The sequence below is a fragment of the Topomyia yanbarensis genome, chromosome 3 (assembly GCF_030247195.1).
Source record: "Topomyia yanbarensis strain Yona2022 chromosome 3, ASM3024719v1, whole genome shotgun sequence".
NCBI lineage: Eukaryota > Metazoa > Arthropoda > Insecta > Diptera > Culicidae > Topomyia > Topomyia yanbarensis.
Window position 1 is genome coordinate 317,650,986 of NC_080672.1, and position 25,587 is coordinate 317,676,572.

A 25,587-nucleotide genomic window follows, 5' to 3' on the forward strand; every position below is an offset into this window, starting at 1 on the left:
TTACCAAGAACGAGATCCATTCATCCGGTTCAATCTTACCGAATCAAATAGTGGACGAGTTCTTGAAACCAAAACATCTAAAAGTGTCCAAATCGGTTAAAGGAAGCCATAGTTATGAGCATTTCAATTTGTGGGTACCCGGGTACCCTCGTTGGCCAGTTAAAGGTGTTTTTAGTTGGACACATACCGGTTAACATACTATTCTCTCGGATTATATTGGACGGAATTCTTATAAGCACATGTTCTTTTCATCCATTTAGCATTCGCGCCGTTGCACATGAGCCACAATTTCTCAAACGAGTCCCCTAAATTAGGTAAAATTACAATTTCGATGGAAGATCAATTACTACGTTGAATTCAAAGATATTGGTAGAATAACCTAATTTAATTAAATATTCGTATGCTGTTTATTTAAATAAAATATATTCAGATAACGTACACAAAGACTCCAGTATCTTTCCCAGAAAATACGGGAATCGTGTTTTGGGCTTAATCGCATGATGAGCCTAGATAGAGCTGAGGCTGTCCGAATTGATGAAGTAGCGATCTGTGGGCAGAGTGTCGATGATCCCAAGGGTGTACTGAATAGCAGCTAATTCTGCGACGCAAACTGAAGCGGGATCATTGAGCTTGAATGAAGCGGTGATAGTATTGTTAGATACCGAAGCCAGTGCACCCATCGAGATTTGATCCGTCAGTGTAATACGTTTTGTCGCAGTCGACTTCTCGGAATTTATTATAAAATATATTGGGGATCACTTTCGGGCATATGTCCGGGATTCCACGAATCTCTTCCTTTACGGATGTGTCGAAGAATACAGTAGAAGCAGAAGTATCTAGGAAAGGGACAAGATTGGGGTTACACGAAGAAGGATTGATGATCTATGCCATGTAGTCGAAGTACAAGGACATAAATAGGGTTTGAGAATTAAGCTCGACGAGCTTCTCGAAGTTTTCAATCACCAACTGGTTCAGAATGTCGCTTCGGATGAGCAATCGATATAAGCGTTCCCAAAATCGATTTTTCAGTGGTAGAACGCCCGCCAGCACTCATCGTATGGGTCGAGTGCATGCAACCTAAGCAACGATACTGGATTCTCTCTAGTTTGACGAAATATATGTTCGCAGCGTAGCGGAAACAGAAACACCCGTACTCCATCACCGACAACATCGTTGTTTGGTATAACCTGATCAGGTCTCCTGGGTGGGTACCCCACCATGTTACAGTTATTGTCCGGAGAAAATTGATCCTGTGTTGGCAATTCTGCTTCAGATACCTAATGTGACATCCCCAGGTACTTTTAGAGTTTAGATGTGAAGACCTGATTGATCATTATACCCGTTAATAGAAGCTGGAGTTGCGCCAGGTATCGGTTTAGTCTGAGCTGAAAAAATTTGAAAGAATCGATTTTCGGGAGGATACTTCTTCAATTCCACTGTAGGACAGTGATCGAATCAGTGACCTCGTTTGAAGGCTTAGCCATCGAAGGATACGATTGCTGCAAGGATGCGATCATTTAGCAGTCAACTGCTTCAAAAATGTTTGTACTATAGGGAGAAAACGTATTGGAATGCTTTTAAGAGGATCAGTAACATTGACAGCTGTGAAAATTAGGTCCACTACGTCAGAAAATTTCATTAGTCCGTTACTGGACTGAGTGTCTGTTTGAAAAAGGGGGACGCTTGGGTGTCCCTGGAAGTTGTGGATACTCCTTGTTAGAATTAAAATTTCCAAGTCCTGGAGCAACTTGCTTCGGCTTTTGGGCATCACTTCCGTTGGATTTATTATTTGTAGTCGGCGCACTCTTAGCTTACGACACCTTGGCAGCCTTACGAGGCAGTTTAGGGAAGGCTAGATTTCTCCTTTTTCTGAATTCTCCCGGGTTAACAAAAGATGTTCCCTCTTGTGGGTCGTCAACGCCAGCCAAAAGAGCAACGGAATTTTTGGAAGGGTCAGATAGCGAAGCATTCTTTAAAATTTCTGCATAAGAGCGCTTCGAGCGTTCCTTAAGGGAGCGCTTAATTTATCCCCGCGCTGCATGTACGCGGGGCATGATTTAGGATCATGCGGAGGGCTCCCGCTGTAAATCCCTCGCATTTGCTGCACCGTTTCTGATTGCCACAATAGATGGCTATGTGGTGCAGCTGCTTGCAATTACTGCAGTTTCATTACCCGCGGTACAAACAGGCGAACAGGTAGACGAACCTTAACCGGGAAGGAAATAGTTGGGAAGAGAAGATCCGGAGAAAGTTACCCAAAGCGAGTCTGACAAAGAATAACTTGTCTCATAATCCTTAGTTTTTGCGGAATACAATTGCTTGCATTCCAGAATCTTTACATGTTGAAGTAAAGGGTCCTTAAAGCAGCCAACTCCGTGCTTCAACAGGGGTTCGCACTTCAGACCCGGTTCGGCGACGACCCCATCGATCTCTACTGCCCTACAAGGCACGTACACCCTGAATTGCTTCGTAAAACGCTCGCACCAAGCAATCTGTTTTACCTGGTCGAGGTCATTCACTAAAATGTGTATCTTATTGGCTCGACCACGTGTTATCTGAGCTACGGCCGGGTAGTTAGCAGTGAGCTCTCGTGAGATCTCTAAAATATTATGAGATTTTGTGATGGGCCGGAAATAGGGTCTATTTGAACTGGCTGAGTATGTTCTAATGCGAGGAGGATTGGGGGAATCAGGGGAGGGAGTAGTTTTGGGGTTATCCGGTGTTTCCATGGGAATATCATTCCCATCAAATTTTCCTTCGCCCTCGACCATTTAGGTACGAGGATAGTACGTGATGTAAACGAGAGATGAAATATATATTCAGGGGAAAAGGATCTAAAAAGTAGCAACTGAAAAAAAATACTTATATATATATATATATATATATATATATATATATATATATATATATATATATATATATATATATATATATATATATATATATATATATATATATATATATATATATATATATATATATATATATATATATATATAAATATGTATATATATATATATATATATATATATATATATATATATATATATATATATATATATATATATATATATATATATATATATATATATATATATATATATATATATATATATATATACTTATTCACTTTATGCTGTATCGATCTTGTTGGCTATTTTTGGCAAATTTGAGACTAAGAGAAACGAAAGCAATGAAATTGAAAGACGGATAGGTATTCTAGAGCGAATCAGTTATAAACTTAGAACGGAAAACTAGAACAAGGCAGGCTCATATGGGCATGATCGAAAGGAAATGTGAAGTATTCTTTGCCTTCTGCAGAGTAGGAGTTGGGCGTTGCACCCAAGTCTACCGCATGGTCTATGGTAGAACATAACTCATCATCATGTTTTACCGCCGACGCCGGCAAAAACTGATTCGCTCTAGAATACCTATCCGTCTTTCAATTTCATTGCTTTCGTTTTTTTTAGTCTCACATTTGCCGAAAATAGCCAACAAGATCGATACAGTAGAACCTTGTGGCAATTAAAACATAGTAACATATAAACTAGTTGGTAAAAAAGTAGATAAAAATTTGATTTCTGCTAGCTGAGCTGTGTCATTAATTGCTATCAGCCATCCGTTTGTGCGGAACGAAAAAATCAATAAGTAGTTCAATCACAATAGGATCGGTGCGACACCGATAGCTTGGTGTCGATTGAATGCATACGTCACGGCTTGATGCTAGCAGAAAGGGAGAAGAATGATCGCATGGTCGTTCTAGGCGAGGATTTGTGAAGAATTTTTTGCCGGCGTCGGCGGTAAAACATGATGATGAGTTATGTTCTACCATAGACCATGCGGTAGACTTGGGTGCAACGCCCAACTCCTACTCTGCAGAAGGCAAAGAATTGCCCATATGAGCCTGCCTAGTTCTAGTTTTCCGTTCTAAGTTTATAACGGTTTCGCTCTAGAATACCTATCCGTCTTTCAATTTCATTGCTTTCGTTTCTCTTAGTCTCAAATTTGCCGAAAATAGCCAACAAAATCGATACAGTAGAACCTTGCGGCAATTAAAACATAGTAACACACTTATTCACTTTATGCACGGCACTAGAAAAAACGATCTGCTTCGATTGAGAGTATACTTCCCGAATCTTCTCCGGTCCATGGTCACCATCAGTGAAGGACTCCAGAATGTGACGTCGATGATGGAATCCCTCCCGCTTCTCCGACATGTAGTTAAGTCGTCCGAATTTAGCGTAATATGTGCGGTGATGACGCATCGCGAACAAATTTCTATTGCGTTATGGTGGTGGATATAAATTTAATTTTGACAATATGTAAGATGAGTCAGTACGCTGTATCATTTAGGAACGAGATTATAGCATAGTCCCGACGTTCTTTCTATGTTTGAATATCTATCAACATACGACATGCTTCATAAGATGGAAGAGGGAATGCTGTCCATCTTAGCTTGCGTAGTGCATATAGTAGAAACTGCTTTTGAATTGACTCAATTCTCACTTCGTGTTTTTATATATGGTGACCAAACAATACTACAATATTCTAAAATAAACATATGCTATGTAAAGAGTTTTAATTGTGTAAGGATCTTGAAAGTTATATCCGAAGCGTGTTATAAAATTAAGCATATTGCTAGCTCTATGAACAATTGTGTTGTTATGTTCCACAAATCTTAATTTTTTTTGTCTGAGATAACTCCTGGATCTCTCATTTTATCACATTTCTGAACGATTTGGTTACCTAATGTAATTGACATTGAAGTCGTGGTTTGTTTTCTGCTAAATGTTATAAGATTTCATTTTTTTTAACTTTTTTATATTGTAACGACATATAATTAGCAAGGGACTGGAAGGTGAAGTATTTTTCAAATATTAAGAGCCATAGTACTCAAGGGAGAGCAAGGATTTGAAGTAAGAAAGTTTTAGAAAAGCGTGGAGTAGGGTCAATGAACAAGCTTAGTTTCCCGATTACTTAGCTTTTTGTCTTCTGCAGCGCAGTAGTCAGGATCTTTTGACATTAAATGCGAATCACCTGAGTCTGCGGCATGTCCGGACAAGCGTAAAGTCAATTTAAGGTTGCACAGAGAAAGCGCAAAATTCGCAAACGAAAAAAGCAGTTTTTTCCACACCGTATGTCAGATCTTCATAAAAATCAATCAGCGTATGTAGAATGTTGTTACAGTACTGCTGATTGATTTTTATGAAGATCTGACATACGGTGTGGAAAAAACTGCTTTTTTCGTTTGCGAATTTTGCGCTTTCTCTGTGCAACCTTAATGACCTATGCTGTCGGAGCCGACAAAAAAAAAAGGAAAAAATTTTTTTTAACATTAAATTCCAATAAACATTTACAACACCATGTATAAAAGATTTGGGTTTCATTGTGAAAAATATTGTAGTCATTATTATTTCTAATTTCTAAAAATAGCTTCACATCATCCGCAAATATGATAATTTTAAGGGTTTTTTTTTCAAATAAGAGAGATATCGTAGACATATAAATGAAAAGAAGAGGTGCTAAGTGTGAACCTTGAGGAACCTCCGATGTAACTTTAATTTTATCGGAATTCATCTCATAGAATTTTACAAAAATACACTGAAACAGAGATGTGGATTTCGTCAGCGATATGTGCTTTAACCCATACATGTTTAAATTCTTTGAATTTTGGTGAAACTATAAGATCGGAATTAAATATTGATGAAACTGCGATGAGAACTCCTCCGCCTGACATTCTTTGGGTTAGTCGTAAATCACGATCATCTCTAAAACAATTACAGTTACTCCCAAAAACCTCTTCAGTGATTGTTGTTGAGTCCGTTGTTGTTTCTTTTGTAGTTATTGTTTCTGTTGTTGTTGTTTTTGTTGTTGTTGTTGTATCTGATGTTATTGTTGTTGTTTCTGTTTTCGTTGGGATTGTTGTTGTTTCTGTTGTAGTTGTTGTTTCTATTGTAGTTGCTGTTTATGTTGTCGTTGCTGTTTCTGTTGTTGTTGTTGTTGTTGCTGTTACTGCTGTTAATGTTGTTGTTTCTGTTTCCGTTGTGGTTGTTGTTGTTTGTGTTGCCTGGTTCTATTGAAGTTGTTGGTGATGTTATTGGACTTGTAGCTTTTGTTTTTGTTGTTATTGTTGTTTTTTTTTTTCATACGTTTATTTGACACGGCATTTGCAAAAGCTTTTTACGCCAGTTTCTTTTTTTTACATAGCACGTTACAAAAATCCTTAAGACTAATTTTAACTATACTAGTACTTTGTCTAAAACTAACACTGAAATCACTTTATTGTTTGCTTTTTTCCTTACATTGTTGTACTTCATAATGATCTAGTATTTTCGGGTGTATTTATTTACTTATTTTTTCTGTTATTGTTTAAATTTAAAAACTAAATATTCTAGGACACTTTAATTGGTGAATGATTAGCCTTGGATGAGAGTATGAGGAGATGAATTTAATTAAATTTTGATAGACGCTGTTTTTAGAAAATGATAGATAAGTTCCATGTATAGAGGATCGCGATACGCCAGGATGTCTCTAACAGGAACATGGATTGGTCTTCCTCGGACTTGTAAAGAATCTACTAATTGTGATCTGGCTTCACGATATTCAGTGCAGGACCAAACAACATGCTCAATGTCGTGGTAACCTTCTCCACAAGCACAATGATTACCCTCAGCGAGCCCAATACGACGGAGATGCGCATCTAAAGTATAATGATTGGACATGAGCCTAGACATCACACGGATGAAGTCCCGACTTACATCCAATCCTTTGAACCATGCCTTCGTTGATACTTTAGGGATAATTGAGTGTAGCCATCGTCCCATATCTCCATTGTCCCAAGATGTTTGCCAACTAGTAAGTGTCCTCTGTCGAGAAGCGCTATAAAATTCATTGTAAGCGATGGGTCTTTCATATATTTCACCATCTAGTGCACCAATCTTGGCTAAATTATCAGCTTTCTCATTGCCCGCAATAGAGCAATGGGCGGGGAGCCACACTAGGGTAAATTTATAACATTTTCTTGTCAGGTTACTCAGAGATTCTCGTATCTTCCCCAAAAAGAATGGATCGTGATTATCAATCCTCTTTGAGCGTAGAGCTGCAATTGTGCTGAGACTATCAGTGAGGATAAAGTAATGGTTCGGGGGTAAAGTATTAATTATTTGCAAACTATAGTGAACTGCTGCTAGTTCCGCTATATAAACAGAGGCGGGTTCTGCAAGTTTGAGAGAAATTGAAAAATTATTGTTGAAAATACCGAAACCAGTGGCCTCACTGATTCGTGACCCATCAGTGTAAAACATTTTAAGGCAGTCTATGTGTTGATATTTACTTGTGAATATTTTAGGGATCTCCCGCGAGCGTAGATGATCCGGAATTCCACGAATCTCTGTTTGCATGGACGTGTCGAAGAATAAAGTGGATTCAGGAGTATCTAGTATATTGACGTATGTGTGAACATACCTAGCAGGCGTTATTTCTTGTGACATGTGATTGAAATACACTGTCATGAATCTGGTTTGGGGTTGAAGCTCGACAAGTCTTTCAAAATTTTCAATTACCAGTGGGTTCATAACCTCACATCGGATAAGTAAACGAGAAGAGAGATCCCAGAATCGGTCTTTTAAAGGAAGAACTCCCGCTAGTACTTCAAGACTCATCGTATGGGTCGACTGCATGCAACCTAAGGCAATTCGTAAACAGCGATACTGTATCCGTTCCAGTTTAATAATGTGAGTGTTCGCAGCTGAACGGAAACAGATGCACCCATATTCCATTACTGAAAGTATTGTTGTTTGATACAATCTTATCATGTCACTTGGATGAGAACCCCACCATGATCCAGTTATTGTTCGCAGGAAATTTATCCTTTGTTGGCATTTCGTTATTAGATACCTAATGTGGCCTCCCCATGTGCCTTTAGAATCGAACCAAATTCCAAGGTATTTAAAAGTCAGGACTTGGGCTATCGTTCTACCAACCAACTGAAGCTGAAGCTGAGCTGGATCACGCTTCCTTGAGAAAACGACCAACTCTGTTTTCTCCGTAGAGAAATCGATGCCCAGCTTTAAAGCCCAAATTGATAAATTATCCAAGCTATCTTGCAATGGTTGTTGTAAATTTATAGCTTTTGGTCCTGTGGCAGAAACCACCCCATCATCTGCAAGTTGTCTTAAAGTGCATGGGCTGACAATGCAATTATCAATGTCATTCACGTAAAAATTATAGAGAAGGGGGCTTAGACAAGAGCCTTGTGGGAGGCCCATGTAACTTATTCTGAGTGTCGCCAAATCGCCATATGAAAAATGCATGTGCTTTTCTGACAATAAATTGTATAAATAATTATTTAATATTGGTGAAAGACCACATTGATGTAGCTTCTCCGAGAGAACATCAATGGAGACTGAGTCGAATGCTCCTTTTATGTCTAAGAACACAGACGCCATTTGTTCTTTTTTTGCGTAAGCGAGTTGGATTTCTGACGAAAGTAGCGCCAGACAATCATTCGTTCCCTTTCCCCTCCGAAAACCAAACTGGGTATCTGATAGCAAGCCGTTCGCCTCAACCCAATTGTCGAGACGTCGTAGGATAATTTTTTCCAACAATTTCCTGATACAGGATAGCATTGCAATCGGTCGATACGAGTTATGATCGGAGGCTGGTTTTCCCGGTTTTGGAATAGCGATAACTCTCACTTGTCTCCAGTCGTGCGGCACAATGTTCTGCTCAAGAAACTTATTGAATAAATTCAACAAGCGTCTTTTTGCTAGGTCAGGCAGATTCTTCACCAAGTTGAATTTAATTCTGTCTAGTCCCGGAGCATTATTGTTGCATGAGAGGAGTGCAATTGAGAATTCCATCATTGTCAAAGGCGAATCTATGAATTCGTTACGTGTGGGAGCATCCCGAGTGATTTTCTGCGCAGGAGCAGAATCGGGACAAATTTTCTTGGCGAAATTAAATATCCAACGATTCGAAAAATCTTCGCTTTCATTAGTCACGTTTCGATTCCTCATTCTTCTGGCTGTGTTCCAAAGAGTACTCATTGATGTTTCTCTTGACAAGCCATCAACGAAGCGTCTCCAATAACTAGACTTTTTGGCACGACGTATACTGTCAAATTTGTTTTGCAAAATGAAATAATTTTCAAAGTTCTCACGTATACCCCCTTTCTGTTTCATAATTTCTTTGTAGGCAACTTGTTTAGCTTCATATGCATCAGAGCACTCTTTGTCCCACCAAGGATTAGGGGGGCGTCTATTTATTGTCATTCCAGGATTGCATTTCGTTTGGGCTTGTTCTGCTGCTTCAATAATTAAACCCGCTAAGAATTCATATTCTTCGGTAGGGGGTAGCTCTTCTGTCGAAGCAAGAGAAGTGGAAATTAATGTTTCGTATGTTTTCCAATCAATATTTCGTGTTAAGTCATAAGGAACATTGATTGAATTCGTAAGGCCTAATTCACTGTTAATTGAAACAACGATTGGCAAATGATCGCTACCGTGAGGATCAGGTACAACCTTCCACGTGCAATCTAATCGAAGTGATGTCGAGCACAGAGATAGATCTAATGCACTTGGACGTGCAGGAGGTCTGGGGATGCGTGTTGATTCGCCAGTATTTAAAACTGTCATATTAAATTCGTCACAAACATTGTATATCAAAGAGGATCGATTATCATTGTAGAGGGAACCCCACAATACTCCGTGCGAGTTGAAGTCTCCCAGTATCAGACGCGGAGCAGCCATGGATTCCACTACCTCAAAAATTTGACGTTGTCCAATTTGAACTTTGGGAGGTATATATATAGAAGCGATAGACATGTCTTTGCCTTTAATGTTCGTTTGGACAGCTACAGCCTCAATGCCCGCAAACAAGGGGATGTTAATTCTATAGAAAGAATAGCACTTTTTAATTCCTAGAAGCACTCCTCCATACGGAGTGTCTCGGTCTAGGCGAATAATGTTGAAATCATTTAAGTTGAAATTAATGTTTGAGGTAAGCCATGTTTCACATAGAGCAAAAGCATCGCATTTTAAATTATGCAGTAAAATTTTTAAGGAATCAATTTTAGGTATGATACTTCTGCAATTCCACTGTAAAACAGTGATGGAATCTTTCATTGGAGGAGGTGAATTACCCATTGAAAGATACAATCGCTGCAAGGATGGGCCATTGAGCAATCAGCTGCTCTAAAAATGTTCTAATTGTTGGGAGGAAAGCTGAAAGTATACTCTTTAGTGGTTCAGAAATATTGAATGCTTTAAAAATCCAATCAACAATTTCAGAAAATTTCAATAATCCTACCCCCGGCTGAGGCTCAGAGGAAGTCGAAATTTTATTATTTCCAGTAATGGTGTTCTGTTTGGGTTGTACGTTCCCAAAACCGGGCGGAATTGATTTCGGTTTTGAATCGGAATTTTTCGGTTTTGGGCGCAGTTTATCTATTGGTGGAGAAATTTTAAGGCCCTTGCTTGGCAGCTTGGGAAAAGAAGACTGTTTTCTTTTTCTGGAATTTCCGGGTAAAACAAATGATGTACCTTCGCACGCTCCGTCAGAGTCAGACTGTTCCGAAAATAGAGATGTGTAAGTGTTTTCTAAGAAAATGGGTTTAGGGGTAGCATTTTTCAACATTTCTGCATAGGAGCGCTTAGACCTCTCCTTCAAGGATCGTTTAATTTTATCCTCACGCAATTTATAAATGGGGCATGCAGGGAGCTCATGTGAGTTTTCTCCGCACATTAAACATTTTTCTGAATTTTCATTGCATGTATCCTCTTGATGAGAACCCCCACATTTGCCACACCGTGCCTTATTGGAACAGTAAGTGGCTGTGTGGCCAAGCTGTTTGCAATTAAGGCAATTCATTACACGAGGAATAAAAAGGTTTGCTTGACGGCAAACATCGACGTTTGTCTGCTACTCGTCAAAACCATTTCGAAAATACCCATGTTGATTGGGTTACAGCGAATTTCGCTGATTTCAAAATGGCGCCAAATATAAATTTCTGGTACCTACTCTTCAAGACCATTCCGAAAATACCCATATTGTTGGGGTGCGGGCCTTAAGGAATCTTCGAGACCCGTCTCTTCCATCTTTCCGAAAATCTTCTAAGTTTTTTGCATTCAAAAGGACTAAGAATATTTTTTGCAAAAACCGTGTTAATGGCGAAATCTGCGCAAAATAAAAACTGCCAAAATTCTTCTAAGTTCTTTGCATTTAAAAGTACTTAGAATTTTTTTTCAAAAAAAAGTCTAAGTCTTTTGCATTCAAAAGGACTTTTTGCAAAAACCGCGTTAATTGGAAAATCCGCGTAAAAAAACCGCGTTAATTGGAAAATCCGCGTAAAGAACTTCGTAAAAAAACCGCGCAAAAAAAACCGCGTAAAAAACCTGGGTATACGTCTAACTCTACTGGAGCTTCCTGCAGGATACATTCCCTTGTGTTGGTTACTCTACTGTCCACTTCACATTCCACGTATTGAAGTCACCACCAATGACTACCGGCTTTCGGCCGATCAACTTCTCGGTAAACTGTTACAATATTAGGCTAAACTCCCCCGCTACCCGCCTTGTGCGTGCGTAATAGCTGCGTACAAAGATACCGTTGATTTTGGCGATCACGAATCCTTTTGTTCATGAGTTTTTTGCAGCTAACTCGGAGCCTTGCTTGATCCATGAAATGGCTCGACCTTTTATACATTTCGTTCCACACATTTCTCTTTCTTCCCGTCATTATCTCCATATATTACGTTATATAAATGCTCTGCGTATTTGAGCCATTTGTCGCAATCTACTCGAATGGTCTCCAGCAGTAAACTCACCTTAATCCGGCTGGAAGCTCCCCGGTGCCGAAATTTCTCGGTACCGATGTCTGTCTCGTGAACTAATTAGCTCCCAGTTTTTTTTAACGATACAAGTGAGCCATATAACTCTCCGCTTCGACGCGATCTACTCGATGTAGACCTAGGTTCTACGACGGGTTTTGTCCCCAAACCCCACCCCACCTCCCCGCTAGTACGCCACTGAGTTAAATTAGTATTTGTTATTAGGGATTCTACAATGCATCGTACGCAGCGCACCTGGGTTCAATTCCCAACCCCGCGCATAGGATTAGAGATTTTTCTAGCCCGAAAAAGAGGCGAATGGCTCTAAGGTTAAAACCTGTATAATCAAAATATGCCTTCAATTTACAAGCACCCTTTCCCTCATACATTCTCCCAGCCGAAACAAAATCCTGGCTACCACCCCGGATTGATCATTTTGAACACATGGAGGATTTTGTAGGAATTTTGGATTCTCAGCATACGCATCTCTTATGCAGTTGATAAGGCATCACGAATGCTTTTTAAGGATAACTAAAAACAGATATTTATTCTTCGTTGTACTGCTTTTTATCGTGGTAGACTCTGGGATACTACTCGAAAGTTTGGATCACAAGTTATACCACAGTAGAAACCCGTTTTTATCAGCCCCTTGGTGAAGTTTAGGCTGATAAAACGGGGACATTGACAAAAGCGGGACATATATTTTCCTTTTTTGATAAACCGAAGCTCTTAAAAGATTCTTCTTTTGTCCCCAGATATAGTCTCATAACCCTTTCTGATTATTTAGTTTAAATTTCCCTTTCAAAAATATTAAAATTTTTATTTTTGCATATTTCAGATCTCTGAGATAAGAAAAATATGCTCAAGAAAAGATTTACTCGAATTCAACTTGGTTCGTCTGCTAGAGCTTATCAAACTAGCAATTATAAATTTTCAAACAAAATCGGGTCAAAAAGCTGATAAAATCGGGGGCTGCTAAAATCGGGTCTTCACTGTATTGATATTGTGAGAATTTTCTGCCCCATGAGAAGGGAGTTCGGAAGACCCCCTCACGACCTCCGAACGCAGTCGTCCCGGCCCTGCGTTCGGAGGTCGTGAGGGGGTCTTCCGAACTCCCTTCTCAGGCGAGTATTTTGCTGTTTATGACGATCCGCTTCCTGAAAACCTTTTGGTTTCTAGCTTGCCATCGAGTACATTACGTTCGGATAATATGCCGGGACACCTGTTTGCCGTTGACGGTTTGCGGTTGTACTACCAAAACGTCAGAGGACTAAGGACGAAAATCGAGGACGTGTACTTGGCTGCAGCTGACGGTGACTACGATATTTACGTTCTGACAGAAACTTGGCTTGATGATCGTATTACATCTGTGCAGCTCTTCAGGGATGGTTACACGGTTTATCGTGCGGATCGATGCTATAGCAACAGCATTCACGGTCGCGGCGGAGGAGTTTTGATAGCTGTTTCTTCCGCACTTGTCTCCTGTGAATTTGGTGTGGATAGTTCATCATGCATCGAAGCTGTTTGGATGAAGATTACCACATCGATGAAGTGCTACTTTATTTGCGCTGTTTACATTCCTCCTGAAAAACGTCTTGACTGCAATATTATCTTAGGCAAATGCAAACGATGTGATGGTAGTGCTTAGTGATTTCAACCAACCAGGACTTATGTGGGTAGCCTCTGATCGTGGATACGCTTACCCTAGCCCGTTATCCTCGACAACTAATCCTGCCAGCCGTTTACTACTGGACGGGATAGCTTTCCACGGACTAAATCAAGTAAACACGATCTCCAACCACCAATCTCGTTTTCTGGACCTCGTCTTCGTAAATGGGATTGCTCTGCCTGAGTGTTCTGTGAGTGAAGCGTCTAATGTGATCGTTCCTTTGGATAACTATCATCCCGCTTTAGAAATAACAATTTCTACCAGTAGCACCCTGCAATACGAAGAAGCTTTAGTTGCGGATCGTTGTAATTTTCGCAAAACTGATCTAGCAACATTGCGCCGCTCCCTGTTGTTGATCAACTGGAATGTACTACTTGATGATGTGGATGTAGATGCTGCAGTTGACCTTTACAACCGACTACTGCTTGACTGTGTTGAAATATCAGTGCCTAAATGCCAACCTCCTAGGAAGCCTCCATGGTCTAACGCCATGCTTCGGAATCTAAAACGTACTCGTGCCAAAGCTCTTCGAGCGTACACTAATCGACGATGTCCTTTTCTCAAGCGCTTTTTTGCAATAGCCAGTAATGAGTATCGTAGTTACAATAAATTGCTGTACAAACGATATGTGAACCGCATTCAACAAAACTTACGAAGAAATCCGAAAGGCTTTTGGTCTTCGTTAACACGAAAAGAAAAGAAACTGGCCTCCGATCTAAGAAGGTTTACAATGACGAAATAGCGACTACGACTGCGACAAAATGCTCACTATTTGCCAGTTAGTTCTCGGGTGTTTTCACGACTGATGTGCCATCTGTAATCGAGCTCGAAAATGCGGTTCGTGATGTTGCTGTTGACGCTGTGGACATGGATGTATTCACAATTTCAGAACAATCGGTTCTCTCTGCAATTCGGAAAACTAAATCGTCGTTTGCGCCAGGACTAAGTGCTATACCCTCTGCTATACTGAAAAAATGTTCCGATGTTTTAGCGATCCCACTGGCACACCTTTTTAACCCATTCATGCCCATGTTGTTTGTGGACAACAACGTTTTTAAACAGCTGTAACTTTTGATTAAGGCAAAATTTGCTCACAAAAACAAGTAAAGCTAATAAATGTGACAATTGCCTTTCATTGGAGCATTAATAGTTTCAAGGATCAACTCTAAAACTGAAGTTATTGCAATTAGTCTGATTGGATTCCGATGGAGCAGTGCTGCCAGGAACAGTTTACGTTGACGACGGAAAATGAATTTTTCATATATCTTCGTTATGTTGCAATATTATTGAAAATTGATAAAACTTATCAATTTAGACTGTCTTTGGCTACATTTTCCACGCAATTGGACTATTGTAAATATTCTAGGAGAATTGCATTGAGCATTGGAAAATAAAAATTGAGCAGCTTCTAGCACTGCGAGGGAAGCACCTATCTTTATGAAAAAGGGCTTTTCGTGTTTCTTGGCCCCACCGTTTTGAAGGAAAAATAGTTATGAAACCCTGCATGCACTAGAAAAAAGTTGGGCATGAAAGGGTTAATATGTCACTGCAACAGCATAAATTTCCTAATGAATGGATGTGTTCGGTGATGTTCCCGGTGTTCAAAAAAGGTGACAAATCCAATATCGAAAACTACCGTGGTATTACTTCATTGCGAGTCGAGTCGAAGGTTTTCGAATCGCTCATCATCGAGGCGCTGTTTTCAGCTTGCCGGCACTACATTAGCGCTTGTCAGCATGGTTTTTTCCTCGGTAGATCGGTTGAGACGAACTTGGTCTCTTTCACGTCCTTCTGCACAGAACAAATGTCCAAACAACTGCAGGTGGACACGATCTACACTGATCTTAAGCCTGCGTTTGACACTGTTAACCATGAAATACTGTTAACGAAGCTTGCTAAACTTGGATGCACTGCCCGATTCTGCCATTGGCTGCTATCATATCTTATTCACCGTGAAGTCGTTGTCCAAAATGGTGACAATGTATATGAATCCTTTTCCAACCATTCTGGAGTTCCTCAAGGTAGTACGCTTGGTCCGTTACTGTTTACACTGTTCGTGAATGATGTGGTTTTCATCTTGATGCGTGGAAGAAAACTGTTCTTTGCTGACGACTTGAAAATATTTCTAGTTATAAAGAAAGAAGCCGATTGCCGTGAGCTACAGTATCTCGTTGATACCTTCTACAGTTGGTGTAAAGGAAACATGGTGGTTCTTAGTGTAGCTAAATGCTTTGTTATCAGCTTTCATCGAACGAGGAACATGTTTACTTTCAACTACAACATCGCTGGAACACAGCTGCAACGCGTTGACCATGTAAAAGATTTGGGCGTTATCCTAGATGAAAGGCTAACGTACACCCATCAGTTCTCAGCCATCATTAACAAAGCTAATCGTCTACTAGGTTTCATGTACAAAATATCCAATGAATTGTGGGATCCTTTACGTTTCAAAGCTTTATACTGTTCACTGGTGCGCTCACAGCTGGAATTCGCGAACGTCGTATGGTGTCCCTACCATGCAATTTGGAGCCAAAGAATTGAAGCCGTCCAGCGCAGATTCATACGATATGCGTTACGTCAATTGCCTTGGAATGATCCGCTGAACTTGCCACCATATGAAGACCGTTGTCGATTATTAGGACTTCACACCTTAAAAGACCGTAGGCACGCCTCGCAAGCCACCTTCGTATCTAAGCTTCTTCTGGCTGAATATGATGTTCTCGATCTCCTTTCGCAAATTAACCTGTACGCACCAACCCGTATCCGTCGTCCTCGAACACTGCTACAGACTGAAATGCGCAGCACTAACTACGCTGCCAATAAACCTATATTAGCAATGGTCCGTCGCTTCCGCGATTTTACCGACACTTTCGACTTCGTCATTAGTTCTGCACAGTTTCGGAACCGTTTGTTGTCACTTTAGGTTAATTATGTATAGTTTAGTCATAGTTATAGTTCATTAAGACTCAGTGTCAGATGGACTGAAATTGTTTAAATACAAATACAAATAAAAGCATAAGAGTCCCATGTTGAAAAACAGCAAACCGAGAAAAACGCTGTTCAAGATTGTCCCATCCATTGAGCCAAATGGATGGGACAGCCATGTTATGGTATTTTTTTTTATATTTTCTAAACAAACCCCGTAATCTTATTTGGGCAGTGTGATTCAGTGGTGATACAGAATACAATCCAACGGATAACTCATTTTCGACAAAAATCTACATGGGACTCTTATGCTTTTATGGGCAGTTTAGTCCGTCTAACTTAATCTTTTAAGTTCTGCATTTCGGAGGTTCTCCTGGACAGATACTACCCATTTCTCCAGCTACGAAAACCGGTGTCAACTGTTTCATTTGGAACCTCTATTTATTGGAAGAAACATAACCAAAAAACAAATTTTTAGCTATAGCTTGTAAAGGACACTTTAAAAGAAGCTAACTGCTATAATCGATATAAGCTGCAAAATTGTGGTACACCGATAAATCGATGCTCCGATTTAGCCCATTTTCCCCTACATTCATTCTATCCGACCATCATCGATGCCGGGTAGAATAGAACACAGCAACGTGGTAATCACTAAAACGGGACATGTTTGCTGTCATCATAAATAGCATCACCGGCTGGACCGACGAAATGAACCACATCTGTTTCAAATAACCGTATCAATATCGGTGGACAATGTCTCCTCCAACTCCGTTGGGGAGTATCCCTTCATCGAAACGCATCGAGCGAGAAAATGTACCGAACCACGACGACGGACGAGGGTACAATCCGCGGAACACAGTCCACCAGCCATCACACTTACCTGAGTCAGTTGCGATGAGGCGTAATAGGACACCCGGGATGGACAGACCGATTCCGGTTTCGCGTAGACGGATTCCGTCGCAGCAAGCCCGCCATTGCTGTGGCCATGGTTCAGCGGAAGCAGTGCTGTCGCGTACGGTGATGGCGATGGAGTGCTTCGAAACCCTGAAAATAAACAAGCCGCTGGGGGTATTAACAATAACACGTTTCAATGGAGGGTAGCAGAAAAAAAAGCACCACACATGAAAATGAGAGAAAACAAGATGAGGAACGATGATTATCCCGAGGATGATGGTAATGACGACGACGACGGAGGGTGCGGGAAAATCGCTGCCCGGCGGATGCTGTTGCTCTGTGGACCGCTGTGCAGAAGGTTGTTTTTTCACCAGAGGGGTGATAAAAAGCGGAGAAAATTAAGAGCAACAGCTGGAAGGTGGAAAGGCATTCAGATTGTGCGAGCGTATCTGAAATGTGAACCAGCTCACAGTGGAACACTTAGCAATAACATTAACGAATATTCCGTATTTTGTGATGGGACATTTTATCGTTGAACTGAATTTGCGACTGAATTTAGTGTTACGTGATGTTTGAAGCAAAAACAAAAAGTTTACAAAATATGATATACAAACTGCCATAGTAGCTGCAACAAAGATCGAATGACTATGATTTCATATAGTCTAAATTAGCAAGGCCTTCATTCTATACGGGATCGTATTGAGGAAACATTTTTTAATCGAATGCTTCCCGTTGTGCGACTGCCACCTTCGCATGGATGACGATGACTTGGTCATGGCTATGATTGCTATATCATCGATGACTGGCTGGGTTTTGTTTACGTGCGTAGGTTTAAGGGCCATCGGTTTGTATGGTGTATGCTGGCCGCTGTTCATATTTGAATTCAAAATTTTAATAAATTTCTGCTTTTTAGTTAAAACTAGAAACATTTATTCTCACAGAAGAAGATTAAATCGGGTTTGCTTCAATTAAACTTCCTAACTTCCTATTGATGCATTTTAGTTTTTTCATAGACACATCACAAAAAAGTAACCCAATAATATTTTCCTAAATATGTTCAAATAATCCGATGATGAAACAATCACAAATTTGCACACATATGTAATGTACGACTATAAATACTTACATGACTTCTTCGACTCGCTGATGGGGTATTTGTTGAGGCTGGCAATCGTAGCATAGGAACCACTGTTCGCACTGGGAGGTCGCCCCAGGGGATCCAGACGGATGAAAACATTTTGATGGCTGCCATAAGCAGCGGTGGTGAAGCTGGTGCTGTTTGTTGATTTGTTTTTTTGTTGTTGTTGTAGTTTTGCAGCATCAGCAGCAGCAGCAATAGCATCAGTTCAAGGGTGGAGAGAAAATCCGAGAAAATAGCAGAGAAAGAGTTTGTTTTAGAGTGTTAAATCGGGTGGCTTACACTTAGTTAATAGTAACTTTGTTGATAGTGAATTTGCGGACCCAAACGGATCTGTGTCGTCTGATGAAATGTTGACATAGCTTTGCGGGCTGAAAGGATATTGTCTGACGTAAAAGGTTTAGCACGAAATGGTCGGATAGCAATAAGGTATTAGCACAGACAACAGACATCCATGCTCTAACGAATAAGTTTATAATACATGTGCAAGCAATCCGTTAGAACATTAAAGTCGCTATAGCATATTCCAACTAGAGGTATAACTATATCGGCTATTTTGGAATATATGTTCAGCTTGCCAATGGTATCCAAATTTTCTTTTAACAGATCATTATTTTGACGCTTGAAAGGTGCGTCTGTTTTTTGTGGTATTAGAGTTTTACACAAATAACTAGCGAGACAAGGATTTACATATCAAATGTCCTACATAGGGTTCGTCGCGGTAATTACCGCAACCGCGCGGTATTTACCGCACCCGCACCGCAAAAACTGCGGTGCGGTGAGACACTTTTTCCCGCGGATGCGGTGCGGGAAATGAGCATTTACCGCGCGGTATTACCGCAACCGCGCTTCAAAAAATAATTGATAAAGTATGCAGTCCGCATTAAAAAGTGAATTAAAACTATGACTTTTACCATTTGAGAAGGACGCAGCTAGATTTATTTTCTGAACGAATGCTTAGCAATGTCATTATTAAGAACATCTCTCTCTCTCTCTCTCTCTCTCTCTCTCTCTCTCTCTCTCAGAACTTTCGAGTTTTATTTATTACCCTACAATAAAGAAACATGATAAACATTTAATTGCTCTAATTTCCATAGACTTGACAATGATTTGAAAACAAATCCGAATATAATCTGTATTCGACCTATCGCTACTTGATTTTTTTACATTTTGGTCATTCAAATATGATAAAACATACTGTTACTAAGAAATAAAATCTATAAGCTGTGTCCAATATAATTTGACACCATTATTTTTACGACATTTTGAAAACTATTTATTTTATACTTCAAAGAAAAAATTTACAAACGAACCTTTTCAAATACATAAAACGCAAATTGAATTTTTCTGTCGATTCCACTTACAAAATGCATCATTTCTCCTGATTCCTCTTGGTAATCGTGGAATAATGAATCCTTTTCAATAGCATTTTCTCGACAGTGAATTTTGATTAATTTGGAGAATTTAGAGATGAACTAATGATACTACGACTTAAAAACAATCCAAAGAATGTAATCATCTTCATCAAACCAAACGAATTTGGAGGAATTTTTTTTCGCGTGCGTCCATCGTTAGTCCAACTGGGAATATTTTCTACCAAATTAACGAATAATATTTTTCAATTAGGAGTATTTTGTAACTTTTTGAAAGTAAAGCTTTCGAAGTTAGTGTAGGGCATTGCGATTTTTGTTGTGTTTCAAAGTCTACCTCAAGGTCTGCTGACAAATGTCAAAGTTATCCCAGATGCCAAATTTTGCATGGTTTGGACAGTTTTTGCCTTAATTGAAAATTTATCTCGAAACTTTAACGTGGGGGTTAGGTATTTATTAGGTATTTTCGTAGAATCTGTATACAAAGTTTGAAAGAAATCGGTTAAGTAGTTTTTGAATGGACGGTAACACCGCAAATCATGTTTTTCCAGATACGTTCTACAAAAAGCTTCGTCATCGAGTCGTTTGTCGATATTTTTGCATGGAAAAATTACAGCATGTTATTGAAATGATACACTATAATGTACAAAAGTTTTGATCAGTTCGCTTCACGCAAAGCTTAAAAAAATCGAGAAAAAGTGTTTTTTATCACGCCAAACCCCTTACCACTCTTAATAAAACTTGCAAAGTTGAATATTTTAATGAATGTTACATTCTGAGGAGTCCGTCAAAGGTGATTTTCGTGTAAATAAGAATAACATTTTACTATACATGGCTACACAAAACAAATGATTAATTTTTCAACACAATTTTTATAATGCATGATTTTTACCGCATTTACCGCATTACCGCGCGGTGCGGTGCGGTAATTGCAATGCGGTTGCGGTAAGCGGTGCGGTTTTATTATTTTTTTGCGGTTGCGGTGCGGACTATCCATTTACCGCCCACATCCGCACCGCGACAAACCCTAGTCCTACATAATAGTGAACTATTTATGATTCTGTACTTCACTTTCCTTGTCAACCATGGAAAAGATGAAGTTACGGACCAATGTAGTATATACAGGTATGGCTAAGATGGCACTTTGCTATTCGTAAGATGAATCTTACAAGAGTGGTGTGGGTCATCACAGAATAAATCGACTTGCTTTCGTCATACCGTTCGTTTGGCTCCCATTTAATCGTGTAAACGCTACGACGCACAGTGGCACGACGAATGACATAACCCCAAAAATCAATGTCTTGTTATTCTATTGTAAATATTTATTTTATTTTTCTCTCAGTTTGAATAAAGGTATCTTAAAATTTTACTAAAAATGAATTTTTAACATGTCGTTGAAGCAAGTGATGTCGAGGATTTCTGTTCAATTCAAATAATTAGAATTTTTAGTACCTTAGAGTTTCAAATGGCGATATCTCAAGAACTACACAGCCGATTGGAGCAATTTTAAGTTCATTGAAAAGAAGAATGAATATGCTAAACTATAGATGGGAGATTTTTGTGCACAACTGATTTACGTTTGTTTTGCATCAAAAAATACAATTAGAAAGTTTCATATCATATCAGTCAGGTCTCCCATGCGTCACTTATCATGAATCTGACTCAAAATTTAGTATAGTTTCAAGATATATATATATATATATATATATATATATATATATATATATATATATATATATATATATATATATATATATATATATATATATATATATATATATATATATATATATATATATATATATATATATATATATATATATATATATATATATATATATATATATATATATATATATATATATATATATATATATATATATATATATATATATATATATATATATATATATATATATATATATATATATATATATATATATATATATATATATATATATGCTCATCTTGCGCATTTTTGCGCCGAAGTTTGTATATCTATATTTTTGAAAATACCCATATGGAGACGCCCTGTAGCTCATAAATCTCCTTACAAATTAATTGCCTAAACAACATCATACTACTGCAAAATTAGTGATATTTATTAGTTTTGTCAACCATTTCTGCTATCCGATGAGATTGGCTACTATGATTAATGTTTATATTAACCCTGTAACGACCAACGCCAATTCAAATGGGTTTAAATCAAAGTAGTTGAAAAAATGAAATATGGAATATCAAAACTGATAGCAGAAATGGATTCAGCGACCCAAAATTAGTTAAAACCCCAAGTTTTAGCCACATAGACCAATTTGTATAATTTTGTCACAACTTTGTATGAACAGGTGCCACTGTGCGACGTCGACCCGTTGTGCTCCTGGATTGTTAACATATTTTTGGTTGTCAACCTTACCAAACCGGGTTTTCTGTCACACCACTATATTCCACACTGGTTACAGACAGGTAACATATGATGTGAAATGATTATGAATATAACTAGCAATTAAGCAGAATTGCACGATATTTTTAAACTTTCATTTATTAGGTTGGTATCGCTTCAACAAGATCCTCAGTGTACTAAGAGGTGAGCATGATCTCGACGAAATTCAGTGTTTTTGTAACTGTTTTGGTATATCGTAAGAGTCCACCGCAAATCAACTACGGACTATTCAGTTGCTCATATTATTTAAGCCTTTGTGGCTTTTGCGCTATTGAATACGAATGTCATAATACAATTTATTGCTATTTAATAATTGGTAGATGGTCACAATCGTCGTGTTCGGGGATTACCTTCCACAATCAAACATAGGCTCGATTGGCATGTTCACCATGTCATTCGAAAATTTGTGCCTTGCCATGTCGTTTCATCACTTTCCTGTTGAAAAGGGAAAGGGAGATGAAAGAAAAAAGGTAGGGAATTGGAAAATAACAGCAAAATATAATCACAATACAAAACAATAGGGAGCCTGAATTCTTCACTGCCGATGGAATAATGAATCATACTGATGAAGCCTATAGCTCTTTACCACACTGGGTTAGAAACAATAGCATATCCTTGAGTTTTAACTCCCTGTACATAAGTTCATCTATGTATGGAGAACCCAAAATCCGGATACTTAATTGCATTACTGCAGGGTAGTTAAATATCAAATGATACGAAGTTCCGTAATCAGATTCACAAAGATCACATGAATAATACACTGAATAGTAGCCATATGATGATTGAGTTTGCAATGTCCAGTCAGTGTCCTGACTAGAATATTGCAATTGTGCTTTGAAAAATGCACGGACTCGCATCCGACAGAAAAGTTTTTTTTTGGAACGCAAGTTTGCAAGCTGCGTCAATGATTTGCATGTTCGGATGCATCTCAAGAGCGAAACTTGTGCACTACCCAACTAATCGAGAGTGGCAGAAATGGTTCTGAATCAACGGTGTTAGTCACTTCGCCTACTCTAGCCAGCCATTTATAACCAGTAATACCGAAATGAACGGGTACCCATAAATGATAGATAGCATTTGAAATGCTTATTTCTTCTAGTTGAGTTGTGATTACTTATTTCGATCTCGAATCTACCGATCGAAGTGTTTTTAGGGCACTGTCAGAACAAAAATAAATTCTATCACCGCAAATTTTCAGCTGAAGTGCCGATTGTATGCGTCGGTTGTACGCAAAGATTTCCGGTTGGAATACGTTACAGTATCTACCAAGCGAATGAGATTGGTCTAATCTCATTTCACGACAATAGACATCAGCACCAGTTCGGCCTTCTATCAAAGAACCGTCAATGTAACAGAATACGTATTCTTCAAGTTGTCTCTCCATGCAACCAGCCAGTCATACCTCGCGATGAGGAGTTCTCACTTTGCAAGTTTTAAAAGCAAAACTACATGTAAATGTAAGGTTACTGGGAGTAAGTTTATACTCATCCCAAGTAACCATTTGGTGTCACATTCTGTGTGGCTAGTTGCACGATCTGTTGGGTTACTGTTCCAGAGCTCAATAACCTTAAAACTGGGCGTGGGCGTAGCGTAGTTGGTAAATCGATTGCCTTGTACGCAGCGCACCTGAGTTAGTGTCCCGACCCCGCACATAGGGTTAGAAATTTTTCATAAGAGATTTTTCTAACCCGAAGAAGCGAATGACCTTAAGGTTACAATATCTATAGTCGAAATATAAAAAAAAACCTTAAAACGGTACACATAAGAAAGTATTTCTTATTTCTGAAACACCAATAGTGGTTTTATGTTCAAGAGTGCCTCTCGAGCATCAGTAGGTATTGTCGAGAACGCACCAGTCATCGCAATCAATACCACCTTCTGAAGATGGTTTACCTTTGATTGGATTGCCATTACTTCTCCCTTCTGCCGCCAAACAAGGCAACCGTATGCTAGTATTGGTCTAACAATTGTTGTGTAGATCCACTGAATGTACTTGAGTTTATGCACCTAAGATTTGTCAGAAGCTCGTCTATATTGGCTGCAGGCCATACAAGCTTTCTTGATTCTGAAATCGATGTAAGCTGTCCAATTAAGTTTTGTGTCAAGAATCCCCCCAACGTACTTAACTTGATCTGAGACAATAATTTCAGAGTTAAAGTATTCCACCGGCTAGCTCCGGTTGTAATCCTTCGTTGCATGAAAAGCCCCATTGATGGGCTTGCTGCATCAAATCAAATAGTGTGTTAATGCAAATACCTGTGATCATTATATGATAATCATTGACGATACCATATGTCGGAAACCCAAGCTCATTAAGTTTCTTCGACAAGCCATAAGCGACAAGGATCCATAAAAGTAGTGACAGTACATCGGCTTGAGGACATCTTCGTTTTCTTATCTCTGCTTGTCTTAACGATAAGCACAGATGTCGGTTGTTAAGCATTGCGTGATCTCGTGCAGCTTCCAAAATGGATTTGAAAGAAACGTTGTCAAAAGTACTTTTAATATCCAGAAAAACAGATTGTTCGTTGGAAAATACCCATGAAACCTAGTCGCCAAGCACTCTTCGTAGAGGGCCCAGTTCGTAGACTGGGGATTGCACTATGTGACGATATCCAGAGCAACGTTTAAATGATCAAAGACGATCTACTTATGATCAGATAACGAAGGGCTAGAGATTGTTGTAAACGAGCCAGTTTACCAACTCATGCGTAATACCGTCAGAGTAGTCATGTCATGTCATGTCCATATGAGCCTGCCTACCCGAGCAAACGTAAAGTCCATAATACCCCCATACTCATGGGGTTGGACATGGGTGTTTGAAATGGGTTCAACCCACAAAAACACCATCGTCATGGTCCGGTAGATCCCATAGAAAAACCATGCGTTGGTATTTTTATGGGTTATTGAGACCATTTAATGGTGTTTTAAAGGTCGTGAAAATCGGCACGGACCATGTTCATGGTCTTTTCAAGGGGCTGTGTGGTGTTTGAACCCATGAGTATTTGCTCGGGTAGTCCAAGTTTTCCGTTCTAAGTTTATAACTGATTCGTTCTAGAATACCTATCCGTCTTTCAATTTCATTGCTTTCGTTTCTCTTAGTCTCAAATTTGCCGAAAATAACCAACAAAATCGATACAGGAGGCGATATATTTGTGGAAGATTGGATGCGCGAGAAGAAGCCTATGGTGTTGATAAGCAACCTGCTGCAAGGAAGTGCAGCAGGGTTCGGTCGGAGAGTGTATCATAAACTTAACGTGGGAAGTTAGACAACTAGGAGTAATGATAGACGATCGGATAAGCTTTAATAGCCACATCGACCAC

The 25,587-nt window shown here is 39.2% G+C and overlaps 1 protein-coding gene across 1 annotated transcript in view; it reads right to left on the reverse strand.

The window, feature by feature from the left end:
- LOC131693211 (tyrosine-protein kinase Drl) overlaps nt 1-25,587 on the reverse strand; it is a 245,305-nt gene that overhangs the window by 90,875 nt on the left and 128,843 nt on the right. Inside the window, exons 5-6 of the mRNA XM_058980860.1 lie at nt 18,442-18,590; nt 17,302-17,465 (exon numbers count right to left, since the gene is read on the reverse strand). Coding sequence (XP_058836843.1) covers nt 17,302-17,465; nt 18,442-18,590 — 313 coding nt within the window. The remainder of the gene's footprint in view (nt 1-17,301; nt 17,466-18,441; nt 18,591-25,587) is intronic.